General features: G+C 51.9%; 1 protein-coding gene across 2 annotated transcripts; it reads right to left on the reverse strand.

The window, feature by feature from the left end:
- Window positions 1-7,516: 7,516 nt before the first annotated feature.
- On the reverse strand, window positions 7,517-11,318 carry LOC120649466. 2 transcript variants are annotated; one of them, XR_005665266.1, is made up of 4 exons: window positions 10,636-11,318; window positions 10,307-10,499; window positions 8,972-10,211; window positions 7,517-8,221 (listed from the first exon to the last, which is right to left on the reverse strand). XR_005665266.1 is itself a non-coding variant. In XM_039926262.1 (4 exons), the coding sequence occupies exons 1-4, from the start codon at window positions 11,056-11,058 to the stop codon at window positions 8,101-8,103; spliced, it is 1,137 nt and encodes a 378-aa protein (XP_039782196.1). In that variant the 5' UTR covers window positions 11,059-11,317; the 3' UTR covers window positions 7,517-8,100. The 2 variants fall into 2 exon arrangements, 1 of the variants encoding a protein (XP_039782196.1); XM_039926262.1 differs by having other exon boundaries at window positions 7,517-8,130; window positions 9,721-10,211; window positions 10,636-11,317.
- Between the last annotated feature and the right edge of the window lie 4,339 nt (window positions 11,319-15,657).

The following is a 15,657-nucleotide window of genomic DNA, read 5'->3' on the forward strand; positions in this document are numbered from 1 at the left end:
CGAGTGGCAATGGCCGCCGCGGGCGCCGTCGCCTGGGCGCCGGGGGGACGGCGAGCGGGATCCAGCCCTGGCTTGGGGGCGTCGGGGCGGGCGCGGCCGTCCGGCCCTCGAGGGTGCCCACCGGCGGTGCGCGGAGTTTGGGGGCCATGGATTCGGCGTTGCCCCGGCCGGATCCGGTGGCCGGGCGGCGGGGGCGGGAGTTGGTGTGGTGGGGCGCGGCTCGGGGTCCGACAGCGACGGCGACGGCAGGTGCTGGCGGCATGGGGGGCGGCCTCGGCCGGCGCGACGGCGCTGGCGGCGGCGGCGGCGGCCGTTGCAGCAACGGCTTTGGCAGCGCCTAAGGCCGACGTGGGACTTAGACGGCGGTCGGCACAGGGACCGGAGGTGCACAGGCGCTGCCCTGTGCAGGAACGGCGGCGGCGACGGCCTGCGGAGTGCAGGGCGCCGCCGCGGGGGGCGCCGACGTGGCTAGCCGATTTTGGCCATGGTGGCCTGGAGGTGGAGCCGGCAGACATTTGCGTGTGGGCAGTGGGGACGGAGGTGAGATGACTGGTGTGCCCTGTCTCTCCTCCTCGATGACTGCGGATTCGGCGCTGCTTTGGTGGTGGGTCTGGGTAGCTTGCGCTTGGGTGCTCCCAGCATGGGTGTGCTCTCGTGGTGCCGTGGTGGCATTTCGGGACGTGCCGAGTCATATCTCCGACAGAGGCGTTGCGGTGGCAACAGGGAGCATGTTGCTGCTGCTTGTCCATGAATATGCGATAGGCACGGTGTTGATCCAGGCGGAAGTGTTCACCGGTGTTGTGGCTGGTGGTAGTGGTGGCGGCGCCCTTGGGGCGTCGTACTTCCTGTGCGGGCACCACTACGGGACACCGTGTCCTAAAGCATGGGTCTCGGGGTGAAACCCGGTCCAGTGTTATGGACGAGCGACGGCGGCGCCATCGGCATCGCGTCCTCCCTGGAGGCGCTGCTTATGGAGACCCGTCATGGCTTGTGCCAGTGTTGGTGGTGGTTTGGATGGCCCGTATGCAGTGGCCGAGGAGGTGCGCAGGGTCAGTGTGCTAGTGGTGAGGCACAGAGGGCCCATGGTGCTACATGCCTCGAGATGGCGCGCATGGTGCAGTGGTGGCCTCGGCGACGGCATGGCGTAGGCGATGCTCTCAAAGCAGTTTTCGGATGTTCGGGTGCTTGGCAGAGCAGTGTCCAGTGTGGCGGGCGGCGAGATCCCCGTACACTTTAAGGTAGTTGCTCGGAGGAGTATGAGGCGGTGGAAGAGGCGAGGCCCCCACGCAGAGTGGCCAGGATCTGTGTTTTTCAATGATGTTGCGATGGGAGTGTTCTGCTGAAGTCAGGTTGGAACAGGAGGGTCGGCGATCATGTGTGTGCGGCTTGTGGATATTGGCCTCATGATGGAGGAGTTCTGATAGCCGCTTGGGCTTGCAGCGGGCTGCGGCTTTTGGTGTGGCATAGTGTTAGTGACGACGACGCAATTTTCGTCGGTTTACTTTCAGCTCCTCTTCCAGGTGGCGGTGGTGTAGCGTTGTGTTGTGTTGTGTGCGTTGTTTATGTGGTGTTGGTGTATACTTCAGCGCGTGATGTACGGCTACGTTTTTTTCTCCTTCTTATATGATAGAGTGCTCCTGCTATCTTTTTTTAAAAAAATAAAAGTAGTACCGGCCAACGGGGCTACAAAAGGCCACTGGTATGGTATGTGTATGGCTTTATTTCATTTCGAAATCGTGAAACACGTCCGGTACAGTTACAGATGGGCCAAATTTTGTACTGGTAAAAAAGTGTGGGAAATGGAGAGATTTGACCCCGTCAGGTCAGAGAGGATCCGAGAGGCCCTGGTGGCCCGTTTCTTGTGGGCCGTAGCCTGCTCTCCTACACGACGCGTCGCGACCGGATCTTGCCGTAAAGTCAAGCTCGGCCCGCCAACACGTGCACTCGAGCCGGGCCAAGCCAATTCTTCCTCGTTCGCTGCTCCAATTTGCGGGACGCAAACGGTTGTCGGAAGCTGCTCCAAAATCCATACTACATTGATGCTTTTGCTCCTACAAGTTAATCGTGCAAGCTTTTGCCATTTTTTTAATTACATAGTACAATTTAGATACACACAACTCATGCACACTCATCCCGTACGCAAACTCTACTCTTATGAACATCTTTGAAGACCGAACCGACAAATCTTTGAGATTGACAAAGTCACCACAGGTGTCTCAATGTCGACGAGAACATCGCCTACCACTGAATGCACAGTAACATTAAATTCTAAAATATTAGCTCTCATAGAAAGTTAAACTCGGAACCTGAAGTGTTACTGAGACTCCTGTAACCACTAGACTACAGATCTTTTTGCAGCTTGTGCCAATCTTTACTAGTACTACTGATTCCTTTGCCTGCTACGAGTAGCTGCTATCTTGTTTTGGCGGAAGAATACATTGGTTTAGAGGTTGTGTTAGTTCGAGTCTATCTGTTGCTCCTGTTATGTTGTTCATTATTGCGAAACCACAGAACTACCTGCTGCCATACTATTCAGCATCCGACAAATATATCCGATAAAAATATTGTGTTGATAGACAACTTGTGTGTAGCACCTCATATTTCTGAAGAAGGCCCAACAGCAAGACATTGGGATACTGCACGCCCCTGCTTATCATGGATGGGCCCATCTCCTCGTGCTATCCGAGAGGTTGCTGATTGCGTCATCAAACCTATACTGATGATGATGTTTACGGGGCCAGTGGCAGTGGGCGCAACATGCCGTTGGTTGGTTCCGCCGCTGCCGTGAGGAATCCTAGGAAGCCGCAGCAACTAGGCCGCGGACCACCCCACCTTCAAGCCTGTTTCTGTGGAGGCCCAGTCCACCTCCACCAGACTCATTGTGGCCCAGGTACAAATGGTGTCCTCGTGAGCTTGCTTCGGAGCAGCATCGAGCAAGCCATTTCAAAGCAAACAAAACAAGACCTGGACGCACAGGACGATCCGTCGCAAGCACACAAGATTACCCCACACGCCGCCGCGCAAAACGGTAGCGAGAATGGGCCCACACACACACACACACACACACCCCGCTACCGTGTACCGGTCCGTGCTGCATACGAGCACGACACATTTCGTTCTCCCTTCTTTTTACGTGACAGGTCCCCCGGCCCGCCGTCGCCGTCCCGGTGCGCGCCAAACCGTGCTTTCGGCCGAGAACGACTCGAGAGGCGCGGAGGAGAGGCGGCACGGCATGCCCGGCCAGAGATCCAAGCATCCAACCATGTACGCGTCGGGCCGGGATGCTCTTCCCCGTATTATTGCGAGTTTGCGACGGGGCCAACACACGACGAAGGTGACAGCAACGCCCAGATGCTTTGCGCCGGAGCCGGGGGCTTGGAGCAAGATACGTAGCTAGGATGCGGGGACGCTGGGCCTGCACAAGCTCTAGCTTCGAGATCGACATAGGATTTGTATTTTTGTATTTTTCTACAATAAAATAAAGTGTGTCTATATATATATATATATATATATATATATATATATATATATATATATATATATATATATATATATATACCCCTCGGCATGCCCATAGTTCCAGCTCCAAGAGTTCTTTTGGCTGCAAGCTCCAAAAATTCTTAGATCAGTCTCAGTGAAAGTTTTATGGGCACAATTATCTAGACTGAGAACTAGGTAACTGTGCCAGATGAGTTTCATGGTGATGAAATTCTCCTCACATCCCATGAAATCTTATTCTTCTCTCTCCTTGCCACGTCAGCAAAATTGATTATATTTAATATCACGAAACCCTCCATAAAACTCCCATTAAAACTTGTCTTAGAGCTAGAGCTCTGCATCCGTCCCATTTTTTCCTCCATTGGTTTAGCCCGCTGGCACTGTTTCCTTTTCTCCCGAAAGAGACGCCCGGTCCGGGGGGGAGAAGAAATCAAAGCGGGTGCCTCTCGTGAAAAGGAAAGCGTGCAAATGCGTGCCTTTGGATTTTAGTTTCTTGGTTGGCATTTCCTAACTTTTTTTTTTTTTCACCCACTCGCGTGCCGGGTTCTTTTCCCCGGCCGTTTCCCCCATTCGATTCCGTTTCTCCGAAAAGTTTCCATCACCGTGCCGTTGCCTTCTTTTCCTTTATGTTCTCGTCTCGATCGCAAGCTCAAACTTCTCCCGTGAAGAGTGAAGGCTGGAGCCTGGAGGAGAGACAGACGAGGCAACGCCCTGGTCATGCTGCTTTTGCAGTTTTGCTCGAGTTTTTTTTCCTTTTCTTAGCCGAAGTCATTTTCTCCTTTATCTTTTATTCCGGACTTAAAGTTCCCAAGTCTTTGGGTGTGGAGAAAATTAGAGGTAATAATCAGTCTATAAAAATATGCCGATGCAAACCCGTTGTGGGCTGATAGTCCAATATGGAATCATGGATATTTATCGCCTCCTGCTTGTCAAACACAGCTGTAGTGGAAAGGGGGGCAAATTATAATGAGTCGGCTTCATGAAAAAGTATACAGGTGATTTTCGTTCGCTATTTTCTGATTTTCTCTGACTATTGCACCTTTCTTTCAAGGCATAATTGTCTCTGCTCAGAACAACTTTAATATTGGTTGAAATCACATTATCAGTTGTCTACAGGAAAATTTACAAATGATCAACAATGTCTGGTTAAATACGGATCATAACCCGAGTTTATAAACACAGACCGCTAAAAGAAACCGAACATACTGCAGCTTTGGGCAATCTACACATTGGTCATCGCACAAGCCACAAGCATCCCAAGTAAAGCTTGGTCATTCCACTCACATGCCGCAAGCATTTAATCTCTTTTTGGCAGGAAAGGAGCAAGTAATTTTGCCCTCCCCTATCAGGCAATTGCTTCCCTCCCTCTCAAGTCTCATGAGAGATGATGGGAAAGACCTAACCCCTTTTATTTTCTCTTCATTTTTCTCTGTTTCACCGGGGAACCTTTCCTTTTTCGGGGACCTGGCCTTGCGCCCGGGCAGGTCGTTCTCCTCTCCTTTTCACGCACTGTGGTGGTGGATTTGTCCTCCCTCTTTTTCCTGCCTCCTCTTTCATCCTGTTCCTTGCCTCTGAAGTTTGGTATGGGTTCTGCTGCTGACCCTGTCGCACTCTACCGCCCTTCTCCCGGTCTGAAGAGAGGGAGGGCAATGAAGCCAATGATTTACAGCGCGGGGGGTGGGGGCGAGAGAGAAAGATTTAGTTCTCAAATATTTTCCTACAGTACTCATCACACTGAATCTTCAGATATATGCATAGAGTACTACATGCAGTTAAAAAATAACCAACAAATATTTTCCTACAGTACCCATCACACTGAATCTTCGAATATATGCATGGAGCACTACATGTAGTTAAAAAATAACTAATTATACAATTCAACTATAAATGACAAAATGAATCTTTTAAACCTAATAAGTCTATAATTGAATATTAATTATTAAATAACAACGAAAGAACTACGGTATTAAAATCTAAAAAATTTCGTGAGTTAAAGAAGGCCCAGCTGCAGCGAGAACCAGGAGGAAGAGGAGGCGCAGGAGCTGCAGCCGGTGGCGCGTAGCTTTCCTGAAAGCAAGACGTGCATACTGTTCCTGGCTTGCAGTGGCATCTGTTACTACCTGCAGCCAGCAATCCTCCTGCCCTTGTCACGCTCCCAATGATCCTCACCACCACACACACCCGCTGCCACTGCCCAGTGCAGCGCTGCGGCCAGGGAGTATCTATCTACCGCGTCCGTGGGCCCGGATCACGGGCCCTTCGCAGGGGGACCCACTGCCCAGGGCGGAGGAGGACGAAATATACAGGCACGGTTACAGACAGGTGGGCCCCGTCCAACGGTTAACGGGGACCCCGTCCCGTCGCAGAGGGAATCGTACGTCACCCTGCCGCATGGTGTCGGTTGACGGTTACCACTTTCCGTCCGCGAACGGCGAGACGGTAAACTGGCGAAGTTACCGGGCGAAGGCCACGGCGGTTTTTATCAGATCGCGGCGACCGACCGCCAGGCGCCAGAAGCCTCCACTCGGCGGCACGCAGCCGCCGCCCGCCAGGTGGTCCGACGACGCGGCGCCACCCCGCCGCTCCCACCCGCTCCCTGGCCTCCGCCGCCGCCGCCGCCGAGGGCACGTCACGTCCTGCCGCTTCCCGGAGTCTCCGGGTGCTCGCCTCAGCTCCCCCGCCTGCCGTGACGCGATCAGGCGAGACGAGCCAGCCAGGGAGATCGGGTTCGGGCTCGCGGACGGAGGAGGGGGAAAAAGGCGTGAGATCACGTTGGCTTTCCTCCGAGATGGCGCGCGGGGCCGTGGGATTTGGGACGGGATGCCGGAGCACGACGCGGCTCGCCGTCGCCCCGTGCCCGAGGCCGCACACATGGCATGGTCGGGTCCTTGGTTTCGGTTTCACCGAGCGTGCCTTTTGCTTGGCCATGTTTGGTTTAGGTGTGTAAAAGTTTTGATGAGAGAGAAATGATATTTTGACCATTAATTAGGAATATTAAATAAAGTCTAATTACAAAATTACCTCCACAACTATGGTACTGTAGCAGTTGCTCTAGCTAATGAGGTCTTTGACCGCACGATTGGAAGATGATTGAGTGCGGTTACTGTAGCATCACTGTAGCCAATCATGATGAAACTGGGCTCATTAGATTCGTCTCGAAAAATTACACCCATTTCTAAAAAGGTTTTGCAAATAAACTTCGTTTAGTACTTCATGCATGCATTCGTCTTTTTGTGAAAAAATTTTGATGCATTCATCCAAACATGGCCCTTTTAACTGCCGGAACAGTGGGTGCGTGTCACGAGGATCCTGGCGCGCGAGCTGCTGGTGGCAACGGCCAAACTCGTTCCTTTTTTTTTTCTTCTTCTTGCTTTCGTTTCATCCACCGGACACCGGTAGCTAGTGGAAAAAAAAGTCCTGCTCTTTTCTCCTCGTGTTTCAACGGCCGTACTTTGGAGCTCCAGCGGCAGCTAGTTGGTTTAACGCCCCCTATACATCCTGATTTTTAAAACAAAAGAATTACCCTATACTACTAATATACTACTACTCTACAGTAGTTTTTTTTTACAGCGGTGGAAGAGGTGAAGTGCGAGGTGGGTAAAGGTGATGGAGTGCGCGATCAGCACTCAGCAGCAGTCACGGCGTTCCCATGGGCAGGGCGCTCGCAGTTCAGTGCTGGCACCGATGCAGCAGGGTGTGGGGTGGGCCGGCAGCGGCACGCCTCTCGAGACTGCACGAGCGGAGTCAGACCGTGCCAGGCGATGCCGCCGATCTCCGCATTCGGCCCTATTATTTTAAGATTATTATTTTCCTCTGTTCTCGCGCAAGGGGACGACGGAGCATCTTCAACCTCTGCTTCTTTGCTTGATCAGGTAGACGGTCAAGAATTCAGGATCGTATCCATCTATCAAGAATTCAGGATCGTATCCATCTATCTATTCATCAGAATCTGGCAACATTCAGCTGTTCGTCGTGAAGGTGGTGGTAAATGAGATCCAAAGAACTGATTGAACAAACATTCAGGGAATTGACAACATACTGGCAAAGTGGCAATACACTCATTGTGCATATCTGATTCTCTTCACTGATGGCAGTAACAAGAGGTACTCATGGTTCATCTCTTCCATACCAATAACAAGGAGTGCTAATAATAGGAGAGGCGTGATTGCTCCTACAAGTAGCCAAGCTGGTGATCATGAGGCATGCCACAAGCAAGCAACCTCACCTGACCTGACCACTTTCCTTGCAACTGAAACTACTACCGCTACATACTACTAGGCAGGACTCGGAAGGGATCACAAGCCCCTCAAGATGCCAAGACCAAAAATTACAAGGGTCAAAAAGGAAAAGGAAAAAGAAGAGGGAAGATTCTAGTAAAGACGAGCGCAAAATAGAACGCAAGTGTTTTTTCTCTTTTCCGAAAAAAACCCGGAAAACACCAAAACACCAAAAACTAGATCCCCAAATGGATCGACAGGCGCGGCGAAAAAGAAACGAAAAAGATGATGAAAAAAATTGGGAGGGGAGGGGCGGAGTAGTAGTAGTTGAGCGGCTACCAAGCTAGCTAGCGGTACTAGTTATTCTCTGTTCACCACGCCACGCTCAGAGGACGGCGGCGAGCCCTGTGACGACCTTCAGCAAAGCCATCGTAATTCACATGAATGATTCGATCTGGCAGTGATGTGTCAGAAGATCTAACGCTGAATGTCCAAACTTCTCCATCCTGCAAAATCCAAGAAAATAGTAAGTTCTGATGAGTGACAACTAAAAGGGCTCAACATGAAAAATTCAGTACATCAGAGTTCAGATTAAAGTGAATGAATTAGATGCTTCACTTTTTAAGTACTCATAGTGTGCATGATCTGAACTCAAGATCTTTGTTAGGTTATGCCACATTTTCCTTTTCTCAGAAGAATTTAGTGGTTAGGTTCTATCATCATAATTTCAAATCAAGACCTTTATGCTATAACAATATGGTTTCTGCTCTCCATTTCGGAAAAATTGAGTAGTCCAACACTCTCATAGTTTCCAAACAGATTTTTCACTACAATCTCAACTTATAGTGAAATCTATATCTGCTTGTCTCCGAATTGGTGGAAGACACGGTCAATAAACCAGATTACTCCTATATAGTTGATTCTCAAGCCTTAGCAAGTGTAACCCATGCAGCTGAGTGTTTGTTTCGATCATGGGTAACTAGAGTTTTACAAGAAGATTGATATTTTGCATCAAATTTAAGAACGGAGACATAATTTTATCACACATCTTACACAAACGAAGCCCAAGATTGAATCTCATCCTGCACTTACACACTAAATCTCATCCTGAATATCATCAACTACGTCATCCTCTTAAGATCTCATCAGATGAACAATGAATGAATCAGGTATATATATCAACCGACATCCTAGGTCTCTAGTGTTTAGGCACGGAATAAACCTATGAAAGCGGAGAGGCAGGGGCCCGTGCTCACCTCGGCCTTTGCGGAGGGCGCGCCGCCGAGGTCGCCCATGTGGATCTCGCTCCCCTCGGTGTCCATCATGACCGCGACGGCGAACCCCTTCTCGTCGTTGAGCCTCCGCACGGCGCGGATGACCCCGCGGTGCCACTCGCGGTCGCCGTGGCACATGTTGACCCGCGCGACGTTCATGCCGCCGACGGCGAGCGCCTCGAGCTCGGCGGCGCCGCAGGTGGCGGGCCCAATGGTGCAGACCAGCTTGGTGCGGCGCGTGCTCCGGAACCCGTTCTCCCGCAGCTCCGCCTCCGTGGCGGCGTCCACGTCGGTGGCCGCGGCGGCCGCGGGGTGGGCCGCCGCCCACGGGACGTAGACGCCGTTCGGGGTCGGGGCCGGGTCGGGGAACGAGGTGAGGTCGGAGGACGAGGCGGCCAGGCGGCGGCCGAGGCGCTGGGGGCGGGGGCGGATGTGGAAGGGGACAGGGATGCGGTGGTGGGAGGGGTTAGAGGGTTTAGGAGGTGTCGGGAGGTGGAGAGAGCGAGCGGTGGTGGCCATGGCTGCTAGCCGCGGCGGCGGAGAGCAGTCCACGACGCTGGGGACAGCGGCGAGGCGGGTCAGCAGGAGGCGGCGGCGGCGGCGTAGATGTGGCTTTGGGAGGGGAGGGGCGGAGTAGTAGTAGTTGAGCGGCTACCAAGCTAGCTAGCGGTACTAGTTATTCTCTGTTCACCACGCCACGCTCAGAGGACGGCGGCGAGCCCTGTGACGACCTTCGCCTTGGGCAGCTGCTGCTTCTTGCTCGCCTCCTCCGTTGGGCGCCACGGCGACACGACCACCGTGATCTTCTCGCCGGCGGCGGCGTCGTTATTTGGCTTCCTGTCGAACACCAGCTCGAACTCGCCGGAAAAGCTCGCCGCTTGGACCGGCGTCGCCGCGGCCGCTGCCGGGCCGGGAACGACGGCCTTGTCGCCGCCGCAGCGGACATGCGGGGAGAACCACTTGGCGCACATGTACTCCGGCTTGCGCCACGGGGGGAAGTGCAGCCCCTTCTTCTTGAGGCTCTGCCGCGCCGACTCCGCCACGACGGCCACGATCTGGCCGAACCGGTCCGGGGTCCCCACGAACAGCGGCGGCAGCGCCTGGAGCGCCGCGCGGTACGCCTTGGTCGACCGCGCCAGCTCGAACTGCGACCGGAAGTCCACCTCGACTATCAGCCTCACCTCCTCCTTCCCCACCACGGCGTCGATGTACTCGTGCTCCCCTGCGCAGATAGATTCCGCCACCGCTGTCAGCACCGGCTGGACGGCAACCTCCTATTCAAGGGATCGCTCTACACAACCGGACGGCGGCAAATACCTGCGGGGTAGGAGGGGGTCTTCTCCCACCGCGACTTACACACGGCGGCGTCGTAGCCGAGGGTCCTGAGGCCGTCGGCCACCGAGCGGCGGTACTCCGCCTTGCCCTTGCAGCTCTTGCCGCACTTGTCCGCGATCCTAGACGCGTCCGCGAGAAGATTCCGTTCCGCAAGGCTCGCGCTCTGCACCAGGCCCTGCCAAGAATCGCGCGCAAAGAAGACAAAGCCCCCTTCATCATTTCGATCCATGTGGGGTTGGAAGGGGAAAAATTGCAGCTTTCCCCTCCCTAATTCGAGGGGATTCGCCTTCGCCACGCCAGAAATTTCGCACCTTGAGAGCCTCCAAGGCGTCGCCTGCGCCGGCGGCGACCGGCGCGGAGGCGTGCTCGGAGGGGAGGAAGTCGAACTCCTCGTCGTCGCTCTCCTCGTGGTTGCTGCCGTTGAAGCAGTTGCAGCGCCCCCGCGGCGGCCGCTCGACTGTCGCGGCGTCCTCCATGAAGCTGAGCACCATGCGGTCCAGCCCAACGGACCCCGCGGCGTCCCCCTCGCCGGCGGGGGGCGGCTGCGGCTTCTCGTCGTTGTCCCTCTCCTTGCCATCCGCGACAAACTTCTCCGAGGCGGACACCCTCACGAGCAGCCTCCGGAACATCGACACCCGTGGCGTCGCAGGCGGCGGCGGCGGCTTCCCGTCCATGACGGCACCGTGGTGGTGGTGGTGGTGACCGTTCTTCAGCTGGAACGGCATCGATCGCATGAAGCGCAGGCACTACAACCACAACATCTCGCCCAAGCAACCAACCCGGAACCACCCGCACCAACACGCCACCGGCCTAAAACAACCACCGCTCCAACCTCAGCGTACTACTGCCCGTGCACCGGTGGTTCGTCGGAGGCGACTGCCATTTCCGGCGAACAGCGGCGACGTCCCCTCCCCCTTTTCCCCTTCCCCTCTCCTCCTTTTTCACAGTTTACACGCAACGCTAGGGGGAAAACCACCGAGCGAGTGGGGAGGGTTCAAACGCGAGGACCCTGGGTGATTTTAAAGGAGGCGAGGGCTCAGAAGGGCCCCACCGTGACGTCGCCGTGCGGTGGGCCCGAGCTCGCAGTGGTCGGAGCCGGTCGCGACCGTGGGTTGCAGGGACGGCGGCACGCGTCGCGCATGGTGGGATCACGGCGTTTTGCCGTTCGTGCAGGGGAATCCGAAATGACGGGATCGCCCCGCAGACGGGTGGTGGTTTCCATTCCTCGTTGAGAAAATGTTTGAGGACTGCAGGGTAGGATTGGTATTTGGAATAGCGAGAAGGGTGGATGGTGCGCGGACGTGGGGAACGGCAGGAGCGGACAGTGGTGGAGTGGAGTCGGTAGTGTACCGACTACCGGCTCGGCCCGTTCTAGATTTTACTTTCTGGATAGGGTTTATATTTTAAATTTAAACTGTGGGGCCAACAGAATACCTATATCTTATAGAGACTTTTTTTGTGCAAGCTGCTTTTGAGCACCAAATGTCCGATATAATAGCACTCATTCAGTTTTTTTTTTTTGCGCACACAGCACTCATTCAGGTAGGGCTCCTGAAATTTCATGGGCCTGGGTGACATTTCAACAGCCATGAGTTGGACGAGGCAGCATTGGCTGGAAGATGAGAATTTTGCAGAAAAATTACAAAAAATACTACTATTATTTCTCATATAAATAGAAAAATTGTGTTCTTGCAGTATACGGAATAAAAAAAACTCTTTTGTCACCAATTCATTCTAGAATAGCATATTTGTTATTAGATTGGACTCGATTTATATGGTTAAATTGGAATATTGAATTTTTTCAATACCTTAGTGAATATTGTTAAGCTCTAGTTAACTTATGTTACAAATCCAATAGCGCTTATAATAACTCTTTTAGTTCTTTTTTAACAGATATAGAAGCATTACGCTCACAAACACGTACGAAACTGCCCGTCGTTGTCGACATCGAGGAGTATGAAACTTTAATAAAGGAACATATAAAAATGGTTTAAATATTGCGTTGTCGACATCGAGGAGTATGAAACTTTAATAAAGGAACATATAAAAATGGTTTAAATATTGCATCTCTTCCCTAGGATCACAAACAAATGTTGCATTGGACATCATTCTGATATATAGCCCCAAACAAAGTATAATTTCTCAAGTTGTTGATGCATAATCAATAGCACTCATTGAAAGCTATCATTGCACTGCTTAAGAAGAGAATGGTTCCGCGTAAAACTATCCTAATGAAAAATCTATTGTCAGATATGATTTCCTGTTAATATTTTCGTGTATACATTATTTTGTTGCCATACATAATGATCCACCTTCATTTGACTTTACCATCTTCCCTCGAATCATACATAAGTGTTGGGGTATTCTGGATGGAGTAGTTGTTATGCTTTCTACTAACCTGCAACAGTACCATTTACTCCAATAGTTTGACTATAACGCATGACAGTAACCAGCAGAATGAAGACTTTACGTTTGAAGCGGCGTGACGTTTCTCCCACTCCTCCCGCCAACGCTGTCTCGTACTATACTCACACTAGGAACAGCGCAAATATGGGATAGAACGTCGTTTTTGACTTTTTGTCAAACAAAGGGGAAGCGGAAAAATACTCGGCCGTGCCTGTGTGGCTGTGTACCGTGGTGCAGGCGTCCAACCACGAAACCCCCTAAGGCGAGCGGCCGCAGCGATGGCCACAGATGGCGCGGCCGCACGGCGTCGGGGTAATCATGCGCCCCTGATAAGTGTTTACTGTTTCAGTTGGCGCCCGCGCCTGAAAACAGAGCCGGGCACGGAAAGAGCGGCAGCGACGTCCCAACCAGGATACTCTACGCATCGGCCTTGTTTGGTTCACCATAGAGATTTCTAGTGCACAGCAACGGAGAAAAGAATCTCACATGCATAAAGTGAAAAATGAAATCTATCTATAAATTCTTTTTAGGAATGAGTATAATTTTTCAAGACGAATCTAATGACAATAATTAATCTATGATTGGCTACATTGATACTACAGTAACCATCCTCTAATTATGTGGTCAAAGACCTCATTAAATTTTTCAGAGTTCTTAGCGCTGGGATTCTGGAGTTAGTTTTGTAAACTGGTTTTATTTGATACCGTAATTAGCGGTTAAAGTTTTCTAGTACTCCCTCCTCTGCGGTCGGCCCACCAAATTAAAAATGCATTCAAGTTCGGCTAATTACACGCAATTTTCTGGATGCTGGTAATCTCGAGCTGCTCATGTTCAAGTGATCCTGCTGGGCCGAGTTCTGTCACTCGATCGAGGCACAGTACGGCTCCTCTGCTCATGATTGGCTGGGTCCTGAAATGGAAGTACGTACTTGACCATGCACCTATCGGGCGTGAATGGACGGGCTTCGCTGCTTCACGCAGCCCATAAATGCCGTTTGAATAACCGGCGGCGGGCCCCGCGCCAGCAGGGCCGCCGCATCGCATTGATTCTGTAGCTGCTGGGCGCCTTTCTTCCTCCTCTCGCTCGCTCGATCCCTCGCATGGCGTTCGCTGGGGACGCAGGGTAGACGGCCGGATCACCCAACGGCGGTGGTTGGTGCCTGGCCGTACTGCGGCTTCGTCGTCCTCCCTCCTCCGTACCGGCCGCTGCGACCGTTTGATTACTTGTTAATTCTGTCGCCGCACGACTCGTCCTTCCAAACAGAAGGTGCTGCAGCGCCGCCCCCCCCCCCCCCCCCCCCCCCACGACTGGTTATGCGGGACTCCGAGGCCTGTCTTTGGAAACTGAGATGGCCTCTCCGAGGGGTACACTAGCTGTTTGGGGTGAAACCTTCTAAATTAGAGGTGTAATCCAAGGGTAATTTGGCATCCATCGCCGGCGGAGATAGGGTTGCTCCGAGGGCAATTTGGCCTCCGCTGCCCACTGGAGGCAGGGGCTAGCTATTGTGGAATGGCTGGATTAGCCGGCCTCCATGCTCGTTTTAATTTTTATTGACTAATAATTCCATTGGAAGATAGAATCCAGACCGAATGTCTGTTAGTTCTTGGAGCAACATTTAGGAATTTCATATGATGTAAATTTAAGAAGTAGAAAAACAGATCATTTTCTGCTTAAATTGGAGAAATTGAGATAGCGTGAGATCCTTTGACCCGAAGCAGAGTGGCGCAAACTCAGACACTTACTAGGTTTGCATTTTAAGAATCTAAGGCTTGCTTAGTCATGAAGGTAACAGCAGCGTACTCAGAGTAATAATTTTGCGGATGGGTAAGTGTCAAGAACGCTGCTCCTCTCTACTCTGATGTGTGCGTTTATCTGCTTGTGTTCGCGTGCCATCAGGAAGATGCATGCAGAGTTTTGTTTTCATGTATTCATGTAAAAAACTAAACGTACCCTTCGGAAGAATTTAGTATACTGCGCTACTACGTGACAAGCAGCGTTGTTCCCCACGGCAGAACTGGATGAGGCGCAATATTTTAGCGCGGGCAACTTGCGGAGATGACGTGCGCCTTGCACATTAACTAAGATAACCACGATGCCGTGAGCTTAAATTAGGCGACGGCGACCTTACGGGGGAAGATGAGCTTAGGCTTTCTCCAACCATTCCCCCATCCAACTCCCCCCAAACTTACTATTTACTATATTTTACTACCTCCCTCCAAAAGATTCCTCCCCCTATAACTCCTTCTCTCCAACCATTCCCTCCATATCTATTCCCTCTATATACTATCACTCATTAACTAACTATTTAATTAACGTTTTTGAATTTAAAAAAAAACATACAATATTTGTACTGTCATAATACACATTATCATCATGTTACGGAGCTCAAACGGGATTAATATCATGAAGAAACGGTGTGATTAGAGATATAGGGGGAGTTGAAACTCACTCTATATATAGAGGGAGTTTCAACTCCCCCCGTATATAGGGGAGCTGTGGGGGGAGCCGTTGGACAGCTTGCTCCCCCCAAAGCCCCCGCTACGTAGGGTGGGGGGCGCTTTAGGGTGCCCCGTTGGAGAACGCCTTAGCTAGGGTTGAGTTGAGTGACGGTGACGAGTTTTCTCAGTGCCGTGGCGAACTGTGTTAACCCGTCAATCATTCTGGCCAGCCGAGTTATTATGACCCTGACAATGATAGGGTAATGGAGATTAACCACGCAGAACATTACAGAAATCTCTCCGTCCCTCGCAACTCTCATTATTTTAATTTCCCCTTCTAATACATTTTAATCATCGTTATATATTCGCACAGCTTTTAAGTACTTTCCAAAAAAAAACTAAGCAGCTAGCCAGCTAGATTTCTAGAAGCTGCAAAAGAAGCCAAGCGAGGCCGAGTTGGAAGTAACTTTTTTTTTCCGAAGAGAGTTG

Source organism: Panicum virgatum, chromosome 9K (assembly GCF_016808335.1).
Source record: "Panicum virgatum strain AP13 chromosome 9K, P.virgatum_v5, whole genome shotgun sequence".
Classification (NCBI taxonomy): Eukaryota; Viridiplantae; Streptophyta; class Magnoliopsida; order Poales; family Poaceae; genus Panicum; species Panicum virgatum.